The sequence below is a fragment of the Molothrus aeneus genome, chromosome 2, assembly GCF_037042795.1.
Source record: "Molothrus aeneus isolate 106 chromosome 2, BPBGC_Maene_1.0, whole genome shotgun sequence".
Classification (NCBI taxonomy): domain Eukaryota; kingdom Metazoa; phylum Chordata; class Aves; order Passeriformes; family Icteridae; genus Molothrus; species Molothrus aeneus.
In genome coordinates this window covers 51,773,680-51,794,495 of record NC_089647.1, presented here as the reverse complement: position 1 = coordinate 51,794,495, position 20,816 = coordinate 51,773,680, and the positions used below count along the sequence as shown (strand labels likewise).

The following is a 20,816-nucleotide window of genomic DNA, read 5'->3' as shown; positions in this document are numbered from 1 at the left end:
AAAGACAAAGTGGGAAAAGGAGAACTGCTGCTTCCCATACAGAAGTCTTCATTGCACTGGAGAACCAAAATTTGCAAGCGACACAACCTAACCTGTTTGGGGAGCCTCTGGACTTAGAGCTCTTGCTATTTTTTAGTCCTGTACATCCTGTTGTTAGCTGACCATAAAAGACTACCTGCAGTACACATAGGGCATCAAAGACATTTTGCTTTGAGCTCATCTTAAATGTCATGGAACAGATGAGGAGTTTAATTTAAATGTTTTTTAGGATTCTCCTACCTCCAACTGAAATGAGAGGCCTGTGCTAAGATCTACCACTAGGGAGTGTTCAAGAGTTACTTAAATGCCTAAACCACAAACCAACTATCAGTAAGAAATGTGGGCAATTTAGACTGCATGTAAGCATAACCATTCTACAATATATTGTAGAAAAGACTCCTCCAAACTGCATCAGTTACTGTTGTTCCTCTGAACATGGTGGCTTGTAATTATCTTATTACCTATTATGCATTGTCTCAAGGCTCTTCTGCTTGGGGGCTTCTCAGGGGGGATTTTTTCTACCTTTTTTTTTTCTTTCCCCTCAGGAAACAATAAGTGTTTCATACTTTTTACTGGAAAGTCTAGACTGTCAATGAATTAATGTAAGTTTCATTCTATTAAAATACAGAATACAATGGGAAGTCTTTAATTGTTCTTTTAAGATTTTTTTTTTTACTAGCACAGTAACTAATAACAACAATATTTCAGGGAATTATTTCTAAAGACACTAGCAGAATGTAAGTGTAAAGAGTTTGGCAATTGAAATTAAAGTTACTGTGTACTTAACTATAAAAATCACAAGCACTGAGATCAAGACCAAAACTTCCTCTGACTTACACAGGAGTTTGATTTCATTCCCAATCACTTTGTTGGAATGCACAGAAATACTGAACTCAAACATCAGCATTCAGTATAAACAGAACTGATTCAAGAACGCAGAAAGTTTGGAAATATCTTCCAAAAAAAACCAAAGCTGTGGTGATTGTGCGTCTATTAGGACAGGCGTCTTCCAACAGATCAAAAACAAAAGGTTGTGAAGGATGATCATAATTCTGTGGTAACAGGCACAAAACTGAAATACAAGAGCTTCTGTCTGAACATCTGGGAACACTTTTATTTTACTGTGCAGGTAGGTGGCTTGCTGAGCACTGGCATATGTTGCCCAGTGAGGCTGTGGAGCCTCCATCCTTGGAAGTATTTAAAAGTCACCGGGACACAGTCCTGGGCAACCAGCTCTAGGTGGCTCAGCCTGAGCTGGGAGTTTGGACCAAGTGACCTCCAGATGCCCTTTCTAATCTCAATTCTTCTGCAATTCTGTGACTTTCTAAATGGCACCTTTTTGAATTTTACCTCTCTCCAAACCTTATCCTTTTCTCATCAGAAACTCATGTGTCGTACCTAAAAACTAGCTGTTCACATTTGAGACTGAGCATTTGTCAACTGGATACGGTTGTTATAGCTACAGAATCCTAAGGGAAATTTATTATAATCATATTGAGGCACAGTAGATTTTGCTTTAAAACCACCTGGATTTATGCACTGTACAGTCAGGCAATAATTGGTATCAGCTTTATTACTTTGATGGCTTCAGTGCTTATGTGAAGCACATACAATAGACAAGTCAGGCAATCATTTGATGGATCATCATTAATGATTTCTATCACACGTGTCCCCTAAACTTACTAAGGCTGTAGTTTGAAAAAAAGACAAGTATAGAAAGATGTGGCAAATATGAAAAACTGAAGTAGCATAAAGATGGTAATTAGGAAACAATTTTTCATGGTGTCTTTAAAATACAAGAGCAGGAGTTATTAAAACAAATTAAAAAACCCCCATAAACCACAAAAGGAACTGGCTTTTCACACAAGAACTGAAACATTCACTTCTTTCATGAAGGATATGTTGTGAATATCAACAGTTAATATCAATTTGACATGCTCATGCAAGAAAACATCTATTGAAATCTATTATATACAAAGAAGTTATGGCTCAGTAAGTCCTTAGTATATTCACAAACAGGCAAGGAAACTATCCTAACAGAAGTATGACACAACTGCATAACCTGTACACTTTTCCCTAAGCATAATGATCACTATGAAAAACATGTTAGTAAATTACATGGATTTTTCATTTGACTACTACCACCACTGAGATATTCCTATACACTTATCACAAAGCTGTAATTTTATACATCAGCACTCCTCAACATAGGAAAAGTAAACCAAAATCAAGAGTCAAATTTAGCATCCTAGTATCCCTCATTATATGACTATTGTAAACCAGACATCTATGAACAAAGGAATCTTTAAATTGAGAAAAATCCTTCAGAAGTCAACAATCTAATTCTTAACCAAGGACAATGAAAATACACGGAAGAGATGGAAGCACAAGTTCTGAAAAAACATGACAGAACAGCTTTTGTATTTAGAGTGCTAAGGAAAACAAAATACTTCACCTTTAGAGGCCTGCAGACACCTTCTGTGATGTGCCCAACTACTTCTTGAATATTTTCTTCCACACCTATAGTTAATGCAAACACATGCTAAGATTATGCAAATGTAATTCTCTTTTCTTCAAGATTATAAAACAAATAAACAAATGTAGGAGGTACTCCTCCATAAAAAGCAGTATGAACTGTGTGTTCTTTTCTCCACGCAACTAGTTCACACCTCCACTGTACCTCCAATCTAACCATTAAGAAATAGCTGCATGGCAAAACAGTCCCAGAGTCATTACCTTTTGCTATGCAATTGCGTCCTAGGGCAACACAGTGCGTGGGAATCTGAGGTAGAAGTAGCAAGGGGAAGAATACATGATTTAGCAAGAAGCTATCTCAGTAAGGCTCAATATTAGCACTTCATGAAATTAAACTAGAAAAACACCTAAAACCCCACCAGGCTGGTGAGATGCTCAAGGAGCAGCAGCACAGCCTGTTTGAAAGGCCTGACTGGCAAACACACGTGTCTGTCAGCGCTGCTTACTGACGAGCTCGTGGTGCTGCTACTAATGAAGTGACATGTGTACCTCCACACTACTGCGTGCTGCAGCGCTGGCAAACGCTTCCTCCCCAGCAGCAATTGAAACTCATCTTTCACAGAGCGATGTACAAAGGAGAATATTGCCCTATCTTAGCACGAAACACAAATGAATTGTTGCATGGCAACCAGTGCTGTCATAAATCAATCAAGCTGAAAGCAACAGATCTTCAAGCTCTCACTTCTGTAACAACTCAGAAGAGATTTATGGAGAAAGCAATACTTTAATTCTAATTTAAAACTTGTCAACAGGAGTTCATCTTCAGATGGGACCCATGCGATGAAAGTAAACAAACTGACTGTGACATGTGACAGAAATCAGGTGACCCGAAGCTATATTTTGCTTATTTCAGAGTGAGACAGATTAACTCAGAGAGTAAAAATAATGAAAGATCAGAGATCTGTGCCAACACCTCTTTACACCAAGTTACATGAAAAGCCATATAAGCAACAACTGAATTCAGTGTGGTGGCTGTAAGAATTTCAACATACTGAATTGGTAAGGTAATAAAAATACACTTATATACTTGAGTACTGATATCAAGGCAAAAAGCAAGATTACAAACCACAGCGTGCATGCTCTTTTACGTAATGGCTAGCTCCCAGATAGACCTTAGCAATTTACACATTTTTTAGTAGGAACAGTCACACTTGTACTGCTCATCAATGTAACAAGTACCTAGCACATATTTGCAATAGTATATCTAGACCAGATTGACTTAAAAACAAGTTGTTTGGTATGAAAATTTTAGCTCAAAAATATACAAGCTTGAATACCAAAGGACACAGAATAAAAATTTTGAGATACCACATGCTTGTGCCTTCGCATGTATTTTCATGTCCAATTAGAATATCTGGATTCCAAAAGCAGTGAAATCTTCCAGCAGAATGGGTTATATAAGTGGTGCAAGTTTGACATAAAAGAATTACAGAATAAACAATTCTCAAAGGTCCAAAATAACTTTTAGAATACAGCTCATAACTGAAGATACACTTCCAACTCCTTGCAACATCATATATAATTTTTCTCTGACTATCCTTCTATAAAAGGAGAGATCTTTTTTGGACTTTGTTTAGCTTCTGTTCTCCATCTGGGTTCCTGTAACTCCACAAAAAATGGGTTTCTACTGCATCTCTTAAAATGCCTGCAATTCTCAATTCCTTGCAAGAGAAGATTTCTTTATGACTGGGAGGCTCCTGCTAGCTATAGAATACCTAAACTCTGAAGAGGAAAACCAGATCCTTTATGCTTGTCCAGCAAAAGAGTTAAGCCTTTCTGAATGTGTTTTCAGCACTTAAAATTTTAACAGCATTTTTGGTCAGATTAATCTGAAACAGCTAATTTTTGCAAGCTTAACATTTTAAATCTTTTTAAAAACCATCCTTGCACGCTCTGCTTATGGGCTACATAGTCTGGTCACTTTGAAGTAAAAACTGGGATGGAAACATTTCTCAAAAAAAGAAGTTCCACACATACAATTTTTCATCCAGTGGGACCATATCCACCAACAGGCATACAAGTGGCATTTTCTTTAGCTGTTTTTTGAGAATGGAAATTTTTCTATAGCTGTTATTTACCACACTCTCCACAGTCCTGAAAGTACATAGAGCTTATAGGAGAATTTAAACAGAAATCTGAACTCAGTACAGAGACACCTGAAGGAAAATAATAGAGGTGGTTCCATCTGCAAAAAACTACTCAAGCTGAAATTGAAGTAACTGACCTAACTTCAGACAGCCAGGTAGGTGTTTTATCTATGGCAGTTGCTTGGGCTCCCTCTATAGGGGAATGGAAAAAAATCCCAGTTTGTGATGAAAGTCTCCAGAAATGCTTACATTAGATCTCAAATTTTGTTAGGAAGCACTGCATTCTGAAGATGCAAATCTCCGTCCTTATCTCTAACCGCAAATAAACAAGATGTCCAGTTGTTACATAGGTACATGAAATTAACTCAAGTTTTACTCTAGCCTGCGCAGCCAGACACCTAAACATTGCACGACAGCACAGAAAATTCAGCTTGAGTTTTTCAGTACCATAGATGCTGTCCTAACTACCAACTCAGGACCTGAATTTATAAAGAATAGATAATCTCAGGGTACTTTGGGGTTGCACTGCCCATAACTGTTTGCTGTTAAATCCAGTGGTATCCTATTAAGTACTGTTTTGTCTTACAGACCTTACCACATCACTGTGCTTGTCATCAAAAAAATTTCCCCCAAGATACAGAGAAATAGTTACAGACAGCACCTCCTAAGCTCCCAGTTTGTTGCTCCCAGTATGGAAGGAAGAATTCCTCTTTATATTTCTTGAAAATTGTTCAACAGTGATAGCAGACCCACTCCTGGAGAGCTTCAGAAAACATATTTTTCCTTCAGACTGAAATACTGAATGCCTTGTTTATACCAGTCTTTCCAGAAAAAGGTTTTGTCCTGGTGATTTTTTGTTGAAAATCTCTCCCCCAAATATTTATAGTCTCTATTTTATCAAGTATCTTGCTCTGTGGCTGAAATGCTCTAATTATATCTCATTCCATGGTCATATCACCTCAGCCCAACATCCTGTCAGGAGGCCAAAGAACTTCATAGTTAAGCAAAGCACTACACAAAGAAGTGTGAGAATTTCAGAACAAAGCACAGCAGCAGAAGTCCAGCCCACAGCAGAACCAGACACATTTACATGCTCCATGTAAATGGAGTTTTTCCTGAAGGGCTCCCCAGTTACAGCAGAAGCATCTGTCAGTCATCTACAAAGAACTGCCATGACTTTTTCTCTACCATAAAACCATCATGAGGTCTGCTTTCCTGTCTCCCTGAAATACTGTCAGCAAACAGTATTCAATTCAATTCCACTGTACACTATAACTGTACTTAAAAATCAGCATTCTTCCAATTTGATTTACAACAGTTCCTAAACAGCCTCCTTTTCTCACATACCATTAATAAGGAAAGACAATTAATACTTACAGTTGTAAGGCAAATCAGAATACACATTCACTTTAAAACCCAGAGTAGGATTGAGACATATAATCTGAAGAGCTCACCAGATATTGATCACATGTTAGTTCCTAAAATGAGTTTGTTACAATTGAGTACACATGCTTCATTTATAAAAAATATATTTTTCTGTAACTATGGTGGTAAATCATACTAAATCTTCTACAGGATAAAAGTCTTTAATGTATAGGTTCAGTCTACTAAAAACAAAGCAAAGAGATTGAAGACTAAGCATGAGAATCTCCAGTTCTGATTTGAAGGAGAGTTCTGATATTAAAAAGCTTCACCTATTTGTGAGTGGCCTACGTCAGCCTCCATAAACCTGGAATGATGTTAAGTGACAGATGAAAATTCCATTTTCCTTGTAGAACAAAGAGACTTACAGAAAAAAGGAATTAAATTTTTAAAAAATTACTAAACAAAAGAGCAAAGACATAATGGAAATCCTCAACATAATATGTAATGTTTTCAAAGAGACATGTATTCATATAAATTACAAACAATTTCTGAACTCTGAACTACACTCTGAAATGTCCCTTTGTAAATTTGACGTAAATCTATTATAAGTACAGTAAAATAAAATGAGTGCATTTTGAAACAGTCTTCTTTTGTTACAGGCCCTCTTTTGGTAGAATGCAACCACCAGCTATTCTGAGATTATTTTTAGGAAAATTTAAACTCAGTCTTGTAACTGAAGCCCAGCCTAAGAAATTAGTCACACTTCTTTATTACAGACTTACTATCACTTCACAATTTATGTTTTAAAACCAGTACTACCTTGAATAGTCACAAGCTTTAACATAGCTTCTAAGTGCTCTTTTTCGGAAGCTGTAGCTTGATGCAACCAGGCCAGCATGTCTCCTACATACCTACACAAAACCAGAAATTTCTGTGTAAATTAGTGGTTTATGGTGTCAGGAATTCAAAAAGCCAACAAAATAAGGGTTATTTCATATACATTCTTGTTGTACTGTACCTCAGAGGATCGTGAGAGTGCATTTCAATAGGGCGGGGAGTACCTCCCAGACCTCCTCTAGTAAGAGCATCTATAAAGCCACGGACCACAGCACTCCTTCTAGCTGTTCCAAACTCATCCAACGTGTATCTGTTATCGAAACATGAAAACAGGTTAAAGAAACCCAGTCTGCCTCACCACAGTTGATTAGTTCAGCCTCACAGCTAATACAAGTAAACATTTTTATAGTTCTAGAAATCTTACATAATGCTTCTACTATAAAGCATTCAAAACCATCTGATAATGTCAGAATTCCTATCATCCTGCTCTATGGTATATCTGACAAACAGGAGAAAAGAAGACAAATTTTATGCTGTCACCTGCCTGTCTGCTCTAGAGCAAATGTGTAGGATGAGACAAGACTTCTGATATTGCAGACAGGTGCTGCAATATATAGTCTTATATATATATATATATATGTGTGTGTGTATATATATATATATATATGTGTGTGTGTATATATATATATATACATATGTGTATATATATATATATACACACACATGTATATATATATATATACATGTGTGTATATATATATATATATACATACACACACACACGCGCGTGCATATACACTGTCCTTTTCTTCTTTCTTGGTTGGAGAGCTCTTAGTTTCCAGGCTAAATTACCCATCAGATTATTATTTGTGGGGTTTTTCTACTGAATTTGAAATTTTTTTCCCAGTGTACCTCCTTTGATACCATTGCAAAACAGACTGAAAGAAGTACTTGGCATTGTGTTTCCTACACAGGAGCATTGGCAGAGGCCATAGTCTTGGCAGGATCAGGTTAATATTACTGAAGAAAGAAAAGGGGGTGAGAGAAGAAAATTAAGTGACTGCTTCTGCAGTGTCCTGCAGGGCATCAGGCACAGCATTGCCAGCCAGGAAAGGGAGGGGATTGTCCCACTCTGCACAGCACTGGGTCAGCCTCACCTCAAGTGCTGGGGGCAAGTTTTGGGTGCCACAATATAAAGAAGACATTAAGATATTAGAAAGTGTTCAAAGGAGAGCCACGAGGATGATGAAGGGCCTTGAGGAGAAGCCGCATGAAGAGTGGCTGAGGTCACTTGGTCTGTTCAGCCTGGAGGAGACTGAGGGGAGACCTCACTGCAGTTACAGCCTCCTCATGAGGGGAAGAGAAAGGCAGGCACTGATCTCTTCTCTGTGGTGACCAGTGACAGGACCTGAGGTTGTGTCAGGTGAGGTTTCGGATGGATATTAAAGAAAAAGTTCTTCACCCAGAGCGTGGCTGGGCACTGGAAGAGGTTCCCCAGCAGAACTGATCACAGCATCAAGCCTGACAGAGTTCAGGAAGTGTTTGGACAATGCTCTCAGGCACACAGTGTCACTCTTGGGGATGGTGCTTTGCAGGGCCAGGAGGTGGACTTCATGATCCTTGTGAGTCTCTTCCAACTCAGCATACTCCGTGATCTTCTTGACTCCTCTGAACAGACACTAAAGAGAACTCTTCTTTGACCCTCCCATTCCCTTACCCCCCAGAATTAAATACATGAAAACTCAGCTTTTCAATTTTTGTACACATAAGCATCTTTGACAGGTTTGGGACTCCTGTTTGTGTAAGATCCAGCTGACTGACAGACGCAGCAATTTATTGCACTGCAACACAAGGCTTCTTCCTTCTAGGCTACCACATGACTCATAGGAACACTTATATTCATTTGACAGTTGTTCAGTGATTTTAATCAAAGCAATCTTAGCTGGATATTTAATGGATGAACAATTACAGCCCAGAATGTATTATCTCAAATGGCTTGCTGGTGGTAGAGGAGGTGCCAATAACTTACACATGGCTCTTTTCTGCAGCAGGCTACCTTTCTGTTGGCATTGAAGCACGAAAGCGTGTGAGGGATGGGAAATGAACACTGGTAACATCCCAGTTATATTTGCAAGCCACAGAACACTTCTATTTTTTTAAACTAATTTAAGTACTCTGAACAACATGCAAACTAAAAAGGAGAGAAAGAAAATACACATTACAATTTTTTTTTCCAATGTAACTGAAAATTGCCAATGAGGGAGCATGGTGTCCTTTACCAATGACCAGAGCAGAGGAATATATATATAAAAAATAATATTAATAAAAAGAATGTTATTCACTGACTTGCATAAGTCTGCATTTAATAAGCAGAGCAGTCACATTTAATAGATGTAGAGAACAAAATTTAAAAGAAAATAATATATGGTTTCAAAGATGTTTGACATTAAATTCAATTAGATTTCTACTCTGCTATAAAAAGTTAGAGGGAACCTTCAGTTTTGTTCTTTTTAATCCTAATTCTTATATTAAAGAGGGGAGGAAAGAGCACACTGAAGAATCTGGAAATTTCTTTTGAAGCGTTTTTCCTCATACACTTGTTAAATTGGAGAGTTAATATCTGCAATTGGTAGAAGTCTAACAAAAAATTCTAATAAATTACTATTTACAAAAATAATGCAATTAAAAGTGGATGAGATCTAGCATATGACAACTGCCCACTGTCTAGAAGGAGCAGTATTGGAGTGAAAAATCTCAAGCATCTGTAGAAACCAGTTAGCCTTTTTTTTCCTCTCTACCAAGCAGCTATACAATAGATCATTAAATATACAGCCGTGAAACAGATCATATGATCATTATTAGTTCTGAAAACAGCATTCAATAATGATAATTTTGTTTTAAAAAGGAAACTACTAATTTTCCTTTTGCTCTCAGTAGAACAGGGTATAACCATTATAAAATCCTGCATGTTAAAAAATTCAGCAATAACTATTATTTACACTAGAACACAGTATTTACTACTATGTTATTACACATACTCATGTTCAGAGAAGAAAACATTTGGATATTTTTCAACCCAGCTTTAATGTTTAAAATATACAGTAATGATCACTGGGGAAAGAGGAAGAAAAAAACCCTTGTAAACCTGAGTGGATGATGGAAGAGCAACACTGCTTTCAGCTGTGTCTCCGTGCATTTTCTAGGAAACAGTTCCAAATTTTTCTGTTAGGCCCAGGAAGTGAAAACCAATCTGAAATGTTTCTTTTACATCCCCTACTGACTGCAGTCCCAAAAAGTCCATTCATAGTGCAGTCCTTCTGACCCTTTTAGTTGGTAAGTCAATATAAAGAAACAAGAATTTGTAGATTTGGTTCTAAACTCTCGCCTTCCCTATCTTATTCACTTTCACCCAACTGAATCACAATCTTTATCAGATGCAAGGGCAGTGATTTGGAGGGAAAGTGTTCAGTTCGCACAAGAGTGCTAATACACAAAAAAACTATTTAGAATTATTTTCTCCCGTTACTTACTTTCTACATTATGAACTCAGCAATTTGTTAAAGGTATGCAAAAATTTTTGTAAGGGAATAAATTAAATGTTGAGATTTAAAATGTAAAGCATCAGTACTACAATTTTGATAATATGCTGTAGCAAGTAATTAAGCTTGATAATCTAAGATGAGAGACACGTGTCTGCATCATCTACAGTAATAGGGTTTTTTTGCCCTTTTGGCAGAGGAAAGGTCTTACCAATCAAATTCTATCTTTGTTAATACTATTACTGCTGTTTATGACAGAAGCGTTAGAAAAAAAATTATCTTTTGCAGATTTTAAACTGGCCAGCAGTGGATTTATGCACAAGATGGGGTTTTCTTCCCTTGAACTAAGAAAGCAAAACAATGATTTTATGAAGTTTCAAAGTATCATCATTCAACAAAGTATTTATTACAGAAAAGAAAACTGTATCTAAAAAGAATCCTATAAAATGTTGTGAACAGCATAGTGACTGATCTTTTGCAGCTGTAAAAGAGGGTGTAGGGGAGAGAATGCATGAAGGGACTGCAATTCCCAGCTATGGCCTGAAATACTGCAACACACCATCCAACAGCTGGGGAGGTCAAGTGACACCACTTCTCCCTCACATCAACCAGCAGAGCTGACTGAGCATGTCCAGATCTGAGCTTTCTCTCACACTGAGAGCACTTCTCAGGTCCACACGCCCCATGCACTTCTCCTGTGAAGGGCTCAAAGGAGCTTTGCAGCATCATGTACCTACACCTTCACAGTGACACTCCTAAAGACAGGGGTAGGCCTTTGAAAGGCTGCCCTGGATACCTGTGGCTGAAAGCAATTTTCAAGGGTTGCAATATGATTATGCATAAAAAAAAAAAAGAAAAAGCCCAACGAAAACCAAAAGCCCAAACCTCAAAGAAGTGTAAATAACCTCTCCAGAGATGGTTATCCCAATGAACAGTTCTTACAGTGCCACCTGGTGGTTCACTCTCCTAAATACCATTTCATTTACTTCAACACCAGCAAATTCAGAATAAGAACACGAGTATTTTACACAGATATAGATATATAAATCTCTCTACACTTTAGAGGTCCATATGTAGGGTTTTTTAATAGATTACTGTATAACTCATAATGGAAGACATTTTTATTACCACAGGCACTTCAGTAAGAGCTAATTAGTCTTTACCAACTTTTTACTTTGGGGACTCAAAATACACAATTACATGTTTTGAACAGGATTTTTTTACTTCAGAAAAATCCAAGAATGAGAGCACAGGAATTCACAATTAATTTAAATTAAAACAGTCTGACATTTTACTTGAATTAGAAACTTTTAAGTTAGAAAAGTCCAATGACATTCCCTGTATCATAATTACGTCAAAAAGACTTCTGAAATTTAAAACAGTCAAAATATCATGTTTTATAACTTAAGTTTCTGGGTAGTTTTGAATTTGGCACAGGACCAAATTGCCACCAGTCTTGGCACTGTAATTCATGCTCATCTTATAGTTTTATAAGCTCAAAATACTAGCTTCTGTTAAGAGATAATAGCAAACACTTACTTGTACAGGACAGGTCGATCTTGTAAGGCTTCCATGGCTTGAGCAAGAACTGGAGAAATGTCACATGATTCTTGTGTCAATGTCCTGCATTCATCTATAAAATACCAACACAAAAGCACATTCTTTACCTGTAACACATTTTATACAAGCTGTCAAACAAGAAAATAAGTTAAAAACTCAAAGGTTTTTCACTTTGAAGACTTCAGAATATGCTACCTGGGCTAGTTAGTGTTAATACAATTAAATTCCCCTGCAAGCAGTACTGTAAAATGCATGTCCATCACCACTTTCAACAATAAAAATGACTAAAGGAAGCTTACTATTTGTTCATGCCCAAATATAAATGTTGACTCGTTCAACCTTCAAAATTGTATTGGGCTCCTTTGTAACTGTTTACCACACTTCAGGTAAACTATTAAGAAAAAATGGAACAACTAGTTAAGCAAGCTGTTTGTCTTGCCATTTGGTTCTGTTATTTTTTCTTTCATCAAAATAATTATATAATATTTTATATTCCAGGCAAGAATGTAGAAATCATATAAACTAGATCAAACATTGACAGAAAAATTATGACTTTTTGTAAGGGTGTAACCACAACTATTATTTGAGGTTTCAGCATCCACTGAAGAACAGCTAATGAATATAAAAATCACATTGCACCATTTTTTTCCCCATTAATCTCACTGTCAGTGAGACAGTCTTTTGCTTTGGAGAAGAGCAAGTATATTTGAAGTATTTGAGGCTATCAAGGTGTTGGATGACTACATCCAGAGTACATATGCAAAAAAACAAAGCCTTCTATCATTCAAAAGAGCATCTTGACAAAAGGATTTTTTCTTTTCTAAAAGTAATCCACCACCCCTCCCACTAAACTAGATCTTACTATCAAATCATTAAAACCAACAACGTCCCTCTAACTCACAAGGAAAGGAAACTCAATACAATTAAAATTTTGTTTGGACTACCAAACTGTAGTAGTTGTTCTTTGTGCAAAACCATCTACTAAAACCATAAATAAATAATCCACTTTTATAATAATGAAATTGACCCAAAAACCTAGAGAATTGCCAATTAACAGTTTGGCTCCATAAGAAGGAAACCAAAATGTTAATATATCTTGGAAGGGATTTGTGCTAAGTTCAATCCACATGAAGGAATTATAGGAATCATCAGCATTATAATAATCATAAACATAAAAACATTCTTAGTCCTACTTTGAGTCCATCTGTAAAGTCGTTCGTAAGATGTCTCTTGCAGTAATGCCATCTGTTCCATAATTTCCAAGCTACAAGACAAATAAAAAGTTTATTTACAAATTCTATTTTAGAAAGTACTAGCAAAGGCACTTCAAGTAAAATTAAACATACCATTATTAAAATTTTGAGTATTTTAAAATTTTTTTGGTGAAATATTCTATATATTTCTGCATATAATCTGTCATATGAAGCAAAGAATGAGACCTTGCTTTAACTTCTGCTTTTAACTGTAAATGGTTCTCTTGCACTCATTTAAGTACTACTCACCCCGCCCTTTGCTGATTTGTTCGGAGGAGAATCTTGACATCATCATGAATTTGTTTTACTCGTCCCAGAGCCTTGAAAAAATCCTAAATAAATTTAAAAACAAAATACAAGCAGTGTGTAAAAGCAGTAATTTCTATTCAAAACTCTAGCACTCTATACTCCCTCTTTCAAAAAAAAAAAAAAAAAAAAGGCACTTAACATGTGTTTTTAACCTGTCTTGTGAAGCATGTGTGTTTCATATCCACTAGGTAACTCTAGGGAGATTTTGAGGACACTGCTATGCATTACATCACTGTCTCCCATTACTGCCATTACTGTTAAAAACTACAAAGCAAAATGAAACATTGTAAAGTACAATGATTATAGGTTGATATTTTTTGTACTCATGAAATGGGATAACTATGTCTTTAAAAAAAAAAATTTAAAAAAACCATTTGCAATTGACCAGACTAAGGTTTTCCAGAAAAACCTTTCTCTGTGGAGTAACTCAACAGCAGCGGTGAAAAAAACCAAAACACCCAAAGCCTAGAAGACAAGTACATAGGGCTAAAAAGGTTACTTTTAGTTACTTGTTAGTTTCAAAGAGCAAATGGAAAGCCAGTAGCATTTTCAAACAGGCCTTCCAAGACATATTTCAAATGCCTTGGAGGAGACCAGCTATTTCAGTTACAACTCTTACATCTTTTGTGATTTGAACACAGTTTGCTCTGGAAAGTTCATTCTGGTTCAAGTCACATAAAAATAGACATATTCTAAGTAAAAGAGGGCAGCAATTTAATCTACTGCCTTGCATCAACTGTGTTAAAGACCATGATTATAAAAACCCAAAGTACTCTTCCTTTGGGATAAAACATCAACTGTGTTAAAGACTATGATTATAAAAACCCAAAGCACTCTTCCTTTGGGATAAAAGAAAATTTCCAAACATCAAATCTGACTAAAGATGTTTTAAGCACTTTGGTTGACTCTATCCTAGGGGAAATGCACACACAGGATGTTAATGAAGTCTACCAACTAAAGCAGAAGAAGTATTTTATCTCAGTTACTTCTGCACATTTTTTAGATGAAGTTTCAAGACCAGCCCTCACTGGCTGCAAACCAATCACGCAGTAACTGGCACAGCGTTGCTGTCATTGCTCCCTGCAATAGGCGCTTTCTAAAAACTTGAATGCTCTTTCATGGCAATAGTGGCACAAAAGCATACAGCAATTACTCAAGTGCACAATTATTTAGCACATTCTATTTATGCTTTCATTAGCACTGTTTATGGTTATCAGTTCCATGTTTTTAATAGTGCTTTTAATGCAAACAGGATGCCTGTGAAAATGAGATCAATCTGGACTACCTGCTGATACACTACGTGAAGCTTTCCATGCGACTACAATGATAAAATGTCTATTTGCTACACTCAATTCTTTCATTATTCAGTTTGCTTTTACTGTAGAACAAATTTCCTTTTACTGTGTGTTCTTATTCCAACCATATCATATTCCAAAACTCGTTTTGGACGGTGGCTGAAGTGAATCAGCACCTAGTATCTTTAGCAACCAAGTAACATTGAGGGAAAGACTCAGCTCATATTGTCTCAAGTCACTGAGTACCTATATACATGAATATGGAAAATGTACACACACATGCACAGTGGCAGTACTAGAGAGCTGCAAACTTCTCATTTGCTTTGAGTGTCATGAAGTTTTAAAATGTCTTCACTGAAAATTCAGACTTCATAAAGGTCTTTTTGAAGTGCAGAACCATAGGAGAACTACTTTGCCTCCAACTGATTACATGAGAGATCATTTGCCTCAAACTCATTACATCATTACACAAACTAGAATTTAATGTTGGTTTTCTGTCTCTTTACTTGAATCTTTCATCACACATTTCAAACTCATCAGAAATTCACCATTCTCTTAAAAGGTACATTCCTCCATAAAAAATTAAATTGCAAACTGAAAATAATATCTCATGTACAATTCAGTTAGGGCATTTCTACATTTTAGTTCAGGGTGAAGATTTTAATGTTCATTGAGCTACCTCAGTAATTGGCTCATCTTTTGTGCCTCGGAGCAGATTCATTTCATCCGGTGTCAGCTGGAATTTTGCTATGAATGCATCTGCAACTTGTGCTTTCATTTCTAATCTCTGACTGTAATAAAACAAAGTGAAGAGGATATTAGCTTTTTATGCTTATCTCCAATACTGATTTTTCATATTTATACCTTTGGAAATACAACCAGCATCAGAAATTTTGTATTATTAAATTATAATAGCCCATTCTTGCCATCAAACACTTGAGTTGCTTTTTCACATAAGACTTTCTATTAAGGTAACACATTCACTAAAGACAATATAGAGGTATTTTAACACATTTGAAATTTACTAAATTCTTCAAAATTATATTCCTTCAGCATTTGTATCATAAGTTATCTAATCCAGATACTTTGTGCTTGCACATTTGCAATGCTTGCAGTTGTTACCTTTCAAATTCACTAAGGAAAGAAAAAACGTATAGCATACAAAATTACAAAATTAACCTACTTTTCTGCAGACCAGATCCGTTTCTTTGTAACACCATGCAGTTGGTATATCAATTTAGTAATGCAACAAGCAATCAAAATGCAATGGCTAATTCTCTTGTTCCTGAAATAAATACAGCCAGGATGCAATATGCAAACACTATCTCATGGGCAGCATTTTCCCGCACATGTTCTGTCACATGCCTTACAACCACAGGAGGACACAAATGGAATGGACACGGATTCCTGTGGCAACAGAAAATTTGCTCGAACTGTGATTTGAGCACACAGTATTCCTGGAAATAAAGGCTACTTTTTCAAGACATTGAGAAGGCATCAATTAGTTATTTGCAGAAGAATAAAGCTCAATTCCTTTAGGATCATTTCATCTTTCAGTGTGATATAATTACTAGAAGACAAATACATTGTTATTACAGGGTGGTAAGACAGGCAAGTATACTTCTATATATTGTATAAATAAATTTCCTTGCAAGATCGAAGCTTGAAAAGAAAGCTTTCACTTATTTACCCCTTCTTTACTATCCAACTAGTGTCTGAACTTCATTCAGCTAGTAATTATGGAAAACTGGCTTCCCTTCTGTAGACATGGATGACTTTCCCACCCTGCTGTTCCACAAAATCTCTTAGAGATCAGATTAAATTTTTGCAATTGTCAATGCTCTAGGACACTGAACAATGAGAAGGAAAGTAATATAAAATCCAACAGTACTTTAACAGTAAAATCTATGAAGATCAAAGAGGAAAGTAAGCCAATACTTCTAAGTTACACAGCAGAGACCTAATTAAAAAGGAAAACCAAAAACTCATATGGTTTAATATCACATCTTGAATTGATAATTCAGGTTTCACTGGGGTCCTAGACAAATATAATGATTTTATCTTTACATTGACAGTTTTGCAATGCTTAAAATAAAACTATTTAATTTTCTCTAAGTAAACTCTACAACTCCAAATTTTGAGTCTTCATGAAGCCAAATGTTTCTCAGGGAAGGTACAAGAGTGATGGAGGATCATTTTAACCAACTCTACAGGCAGATGCATCCATGAAAAGCCCTGGTGCTTTCCAACACAGTGAAAGGGGAATGGAACAAGACCATTTGGAACAAATACAGTAAATTTTCAGCCAGAAGATTTATGTGGTGAAATCTGAAGAGAGCAAGTCATTCTGTAAGAAGCAAAAAGACAAGTGGTCTACAAAACGTACAAGAAAGAGACAAGAAGATATTAACAAAAGAGTATTTTAAAATCAGTCTGTGAGAGATATTCTAAAGGGTAACTATGAAATCCTCACAGCACAAATCAAAGATGAGGCAGGTCTGCTCTGCACTAGTATACTCACTGCAACGATGTGTAAGCCATGCTACTCAGGCTGCCTCAGCCATCTCTGCTCATCCCTGACCTGTACTGGCCTTCCCACTGTGCCAGAACAATTGTTAACAGCATCATGTAGTGAATTAGATCAGGGAGCAAATCAGGCAGGAAAAAATCCAGAAGTTCTTACTTCTTGAGGGTGGAGATTACATGTATTTTCTAACTCAGTTTACCACAGCCTGTGCTAAGGGACTGGGGTGTGCCAGCACCAGGAGCTGTCACAGGCAAGAGGCACTGACCTCACTGCTGCTACAAAACTCTCACAAAAACTACACTTCAGAACTCCTCTGAAGCATAAGAAGAGCTCATTTCAATTGTCAGTTACAGCTACTAATAATAATCAAAATTATTAATATTATGACTCAAGAAAACCCTAGAGGCATCAAGGCTACTCAAATTGAAAATCAGCCAAGGACACTTAAAATTTAACACAATGATGCTGCTTTCAACAAAGCATTCCTGTTTCACACTTTTTGCTGAGCAAGTTTAATGCCTCAACATCACCACCACTGTATTTCATTTAAACAACAGAAAATGTAAATTAGTGAATTAACTTCAATAGTTGCCCCGAGTGTCTCCTGTTGGGATGGAAGTCTCAATTTAGTATAAATCCACAAAGCTGAAAATAGACTGGACTACCCCTCCCTTTAGGTAAGAGATGATCCCTTTAGCAAATAGATGAGAGAAGGCAAATGCAAGGCCTTCTTGGGGTTCAACTGAAATAAATCTTCCACAAAGAGAGGAGCAGATGGGATGCTGAGAAACTTTTCTGTTCGTTGAGCCTGTGTATCTCCTGAGTGCAAAAACTTTAAAGGTGCTCTTACAGAAGTTTTCCATTTATTATTATTTCCTGTTCTTCAGATTTTTTGAATCTCTACTTCCATCAAACTGTGAGTGGGAGGAAGTCTGATTTTAAGAAGTGTAGTATACTGGGCATAATGGTTTTCTCCATTTTCAGGTCGAAGGAGGGTTGTGGTAGAACAAGGAACAGAGTCAGGAACTGTCTAAACAGCATGCTCGTGAGTCAGTCCTGGAACTCTGTGCCCGGTTTTACTCCTTCTTTATGAAAAAAGAACAATCTTGCTAATCAATACCTCTCTTTCTGCAAGTCCTCACTCTTCACAATCCTCCCTCCATTTTTGCTGCTAGGGAGAACAAGGTTTGATCAAACACTGTACTTTAAAGCCATTCCCATCCCTGGCTGTGTCTTGGGCTAAGGCCTGGCATAACTGCACACTGATGGACTCCATGCACTCCTAATAATTAACTCTTATAATATAGTCAATACATTAAACTCAAGTACACTGGGCAAGCTAAGCTTCACAATGTACTCAGAAAATAACAACCTCAAGGTGGCAGCAATGTTTCATTCACTTTTCTCAAGATCGTGATTGGGAAGTGGTGACAAGCATCTCTCCTAAACAACAGCATGTGTCTGAATTTTGATAAAGCTGTCTCTGTTGGGCTCTTTACAAAGCACACAGGATTTCAAAGAGCTACTCTGTTTCAGAACCCAGGTTAGCTAGTTCTTGAGATGACTGTGAAAGTTGCCTTTACTATCAATCTGCACAAGAAAGAGACTCTATAGCCTAGATGATGGATTAGGAACAAAATATGTAAATTGTTCATACCTTTGATTTTTGCCTGGCAGTGTACAGTATTACTGAGACCAATGCACTCAGATTTGCATTCAATTTTTTTCCATATGTATTTATTTATGCATTTATTTCCTCATATACAAGCTAACAGATATTTAACTGGAATTTAATCTGTCTTACTAAGGCAGGGCAATAGATTAAAATATCACTCAAGGTTGCTCAATCATTTCACTACAGTAACAAATACCATAAGTGCCTAACAAAAACACAATGCAGGTAACAACAAAAGCCAGTGTAAGTCTGTCTTACATAAAACCCACAGCAGTCAGTACCTCTGTGCAGACAACAGGACATTTTAAGACCCATTGGCCTTTCTGTAGATATAATTTCTAAATTCTAAGCAGTTCAGTACAGCTGAGGAAAGGACATATCATGTCCCAATTTTTTTTTTCTTTTAACACAGTTAATCCTGCATAAATGAATGAAACTAACAGCTTATGGGAACCCTGCATTGATGCAAAAGGAGAAGTGCCAAGTGTTGGTAGAATTTAGAACTTGGGCAAAGGACAGGATTCCTACAAAGAGCAATTTCCCCAGTTTTAATCGTTACCAGGGAGACAGAATTCTTTTGCAAGAGAACTCAAAAGGCTGGGAAAACTATGCACTTCATGCACTTTTCCCTTGAACCAAATACAAATGTGCACTGTTTGTTAGGATTATCACCTAGACAGCTCAAAAATGAGGTGGAGAAGAAGCAGACTTTTCCAAAGCTTAATTTTATCTTGCCACCACATACAGCATAAAAATCTGCTAGTTTCTTCTACTTAGGATGAATCAGAGCAGTCATTCTGAAATTACTTTCAATTTGTGGTACTGAGGATTCAACACATTTTTAAAGCCTCAGGACAGTGGAGTATTTCTAACTCATAACTAAGTAACAATCATCTTTAACAGACTTATATAAAGCTGCAAAATTATTTTACTGTCATGTGAAAAGCAAATATACAAGATTATGTAACAAAACAGTTACACACAAGCATTAGAAAACCATTCTTAAGAGCAAGGAGAGGTGCAAAAGTGCATTTGCAAATGCTGAGAACAAATGTTTTGCTCTGCATTTTATCTGTCAAACACATCTCTTACTGAAGCAGAACTGAAATACTGTGAGGAGGTATTCAGTGACCCATTCCATCATTATGAATTATTATGAAATATTCTCCTTTCTTAAAAAATAGGAAGACATAAAAAAACCAGTGAATTGTCTAATGTTTCCAGGATACAAGAAAATAGCAGTAATAGTAAAGAAGGCTTTAGTGACTTCATCTGGAAAACAGATCACAATCCTGATCATCTGTGTGCAAGAACAATGGATTCCCATTAGACCACAGCTAGCAAGATCATCATGGAAATGGAAAAACTAATTTATCACAGGAGATGAAGGCAGCTCATAAGATAAAGCACAAGATGAGAAAACAGTCCATTTATATCCAATAATTAGGCTGGAAATCCGGGAAATGCTTTTACTGGAAAGAATGAGCTTTTGGCTAAGTGTTCCATGAATAGTAAAACACACAACATGCAAAAATACTGCACTAGTTATGTGTTGAATAGTTGATGAGTTTACCAAAGTCATCATGCAAAGAATGGGTGGCAGTGGGAGAGTGGACTTGAACTCAGAAGGTTTCTCCCATCTGTAACACCTATCTGAAGACAGCCTGCAATGCTGCAGCCCTGCCATCTCACACAGTCTGTGATAAAATTAAATGGGGAAAAATTGAAAAGGCTGAATCAAAAGTTAAGCAACAAATCTCCACTGAAATTATTAAAATCTTACCAAACAGATTAC

The 20,816-nt window shown here is 36.6% G+C and overlaps 1 protein-coding gene across 1 annotated transcript in view; it reads right to left on the bottom strand.

Moving 5' to 3' along the window:
- The window catches only part of COG6 (component of oligomeric golgi complex 6), a 55,517-nt gene that overhangs the window by 24,802 nt on the left and 9,899 nt on the right, over positions 1-20,816 (bottom strand). Inside the window, exons 5-11 of the mRNA XM_066544935.1 lie at positions 15,499-15,610; positions 13,465-13,547; positions 13,156-13,226; positions 11,942-12,035; positions 7,045-7,173; positions 6,846-6,937; positions 2,495-2,559 (exon numbers count right to left, since the gene is read on the bottom strand). Of these exons, the coding sequence (XP_066401032.1) occupies positions 2,495-2,559; positions 6,846-6,937; positions 7,045-7,173; positions 11,942-12,035; positions 13,156-13,226; positions 13,465-13,547; positions 15,499-15,610 (646 nt within the window). The remainder of the gene's footprint in view (positions 1-2,494; positions 2,560-6,845; positions 6,938-7,044; positions 7,174-11,941; positions 12,036-13,155; positions 13,227-13,464; positions 13,548-15,498; positions 15,611-20,816) is intronic.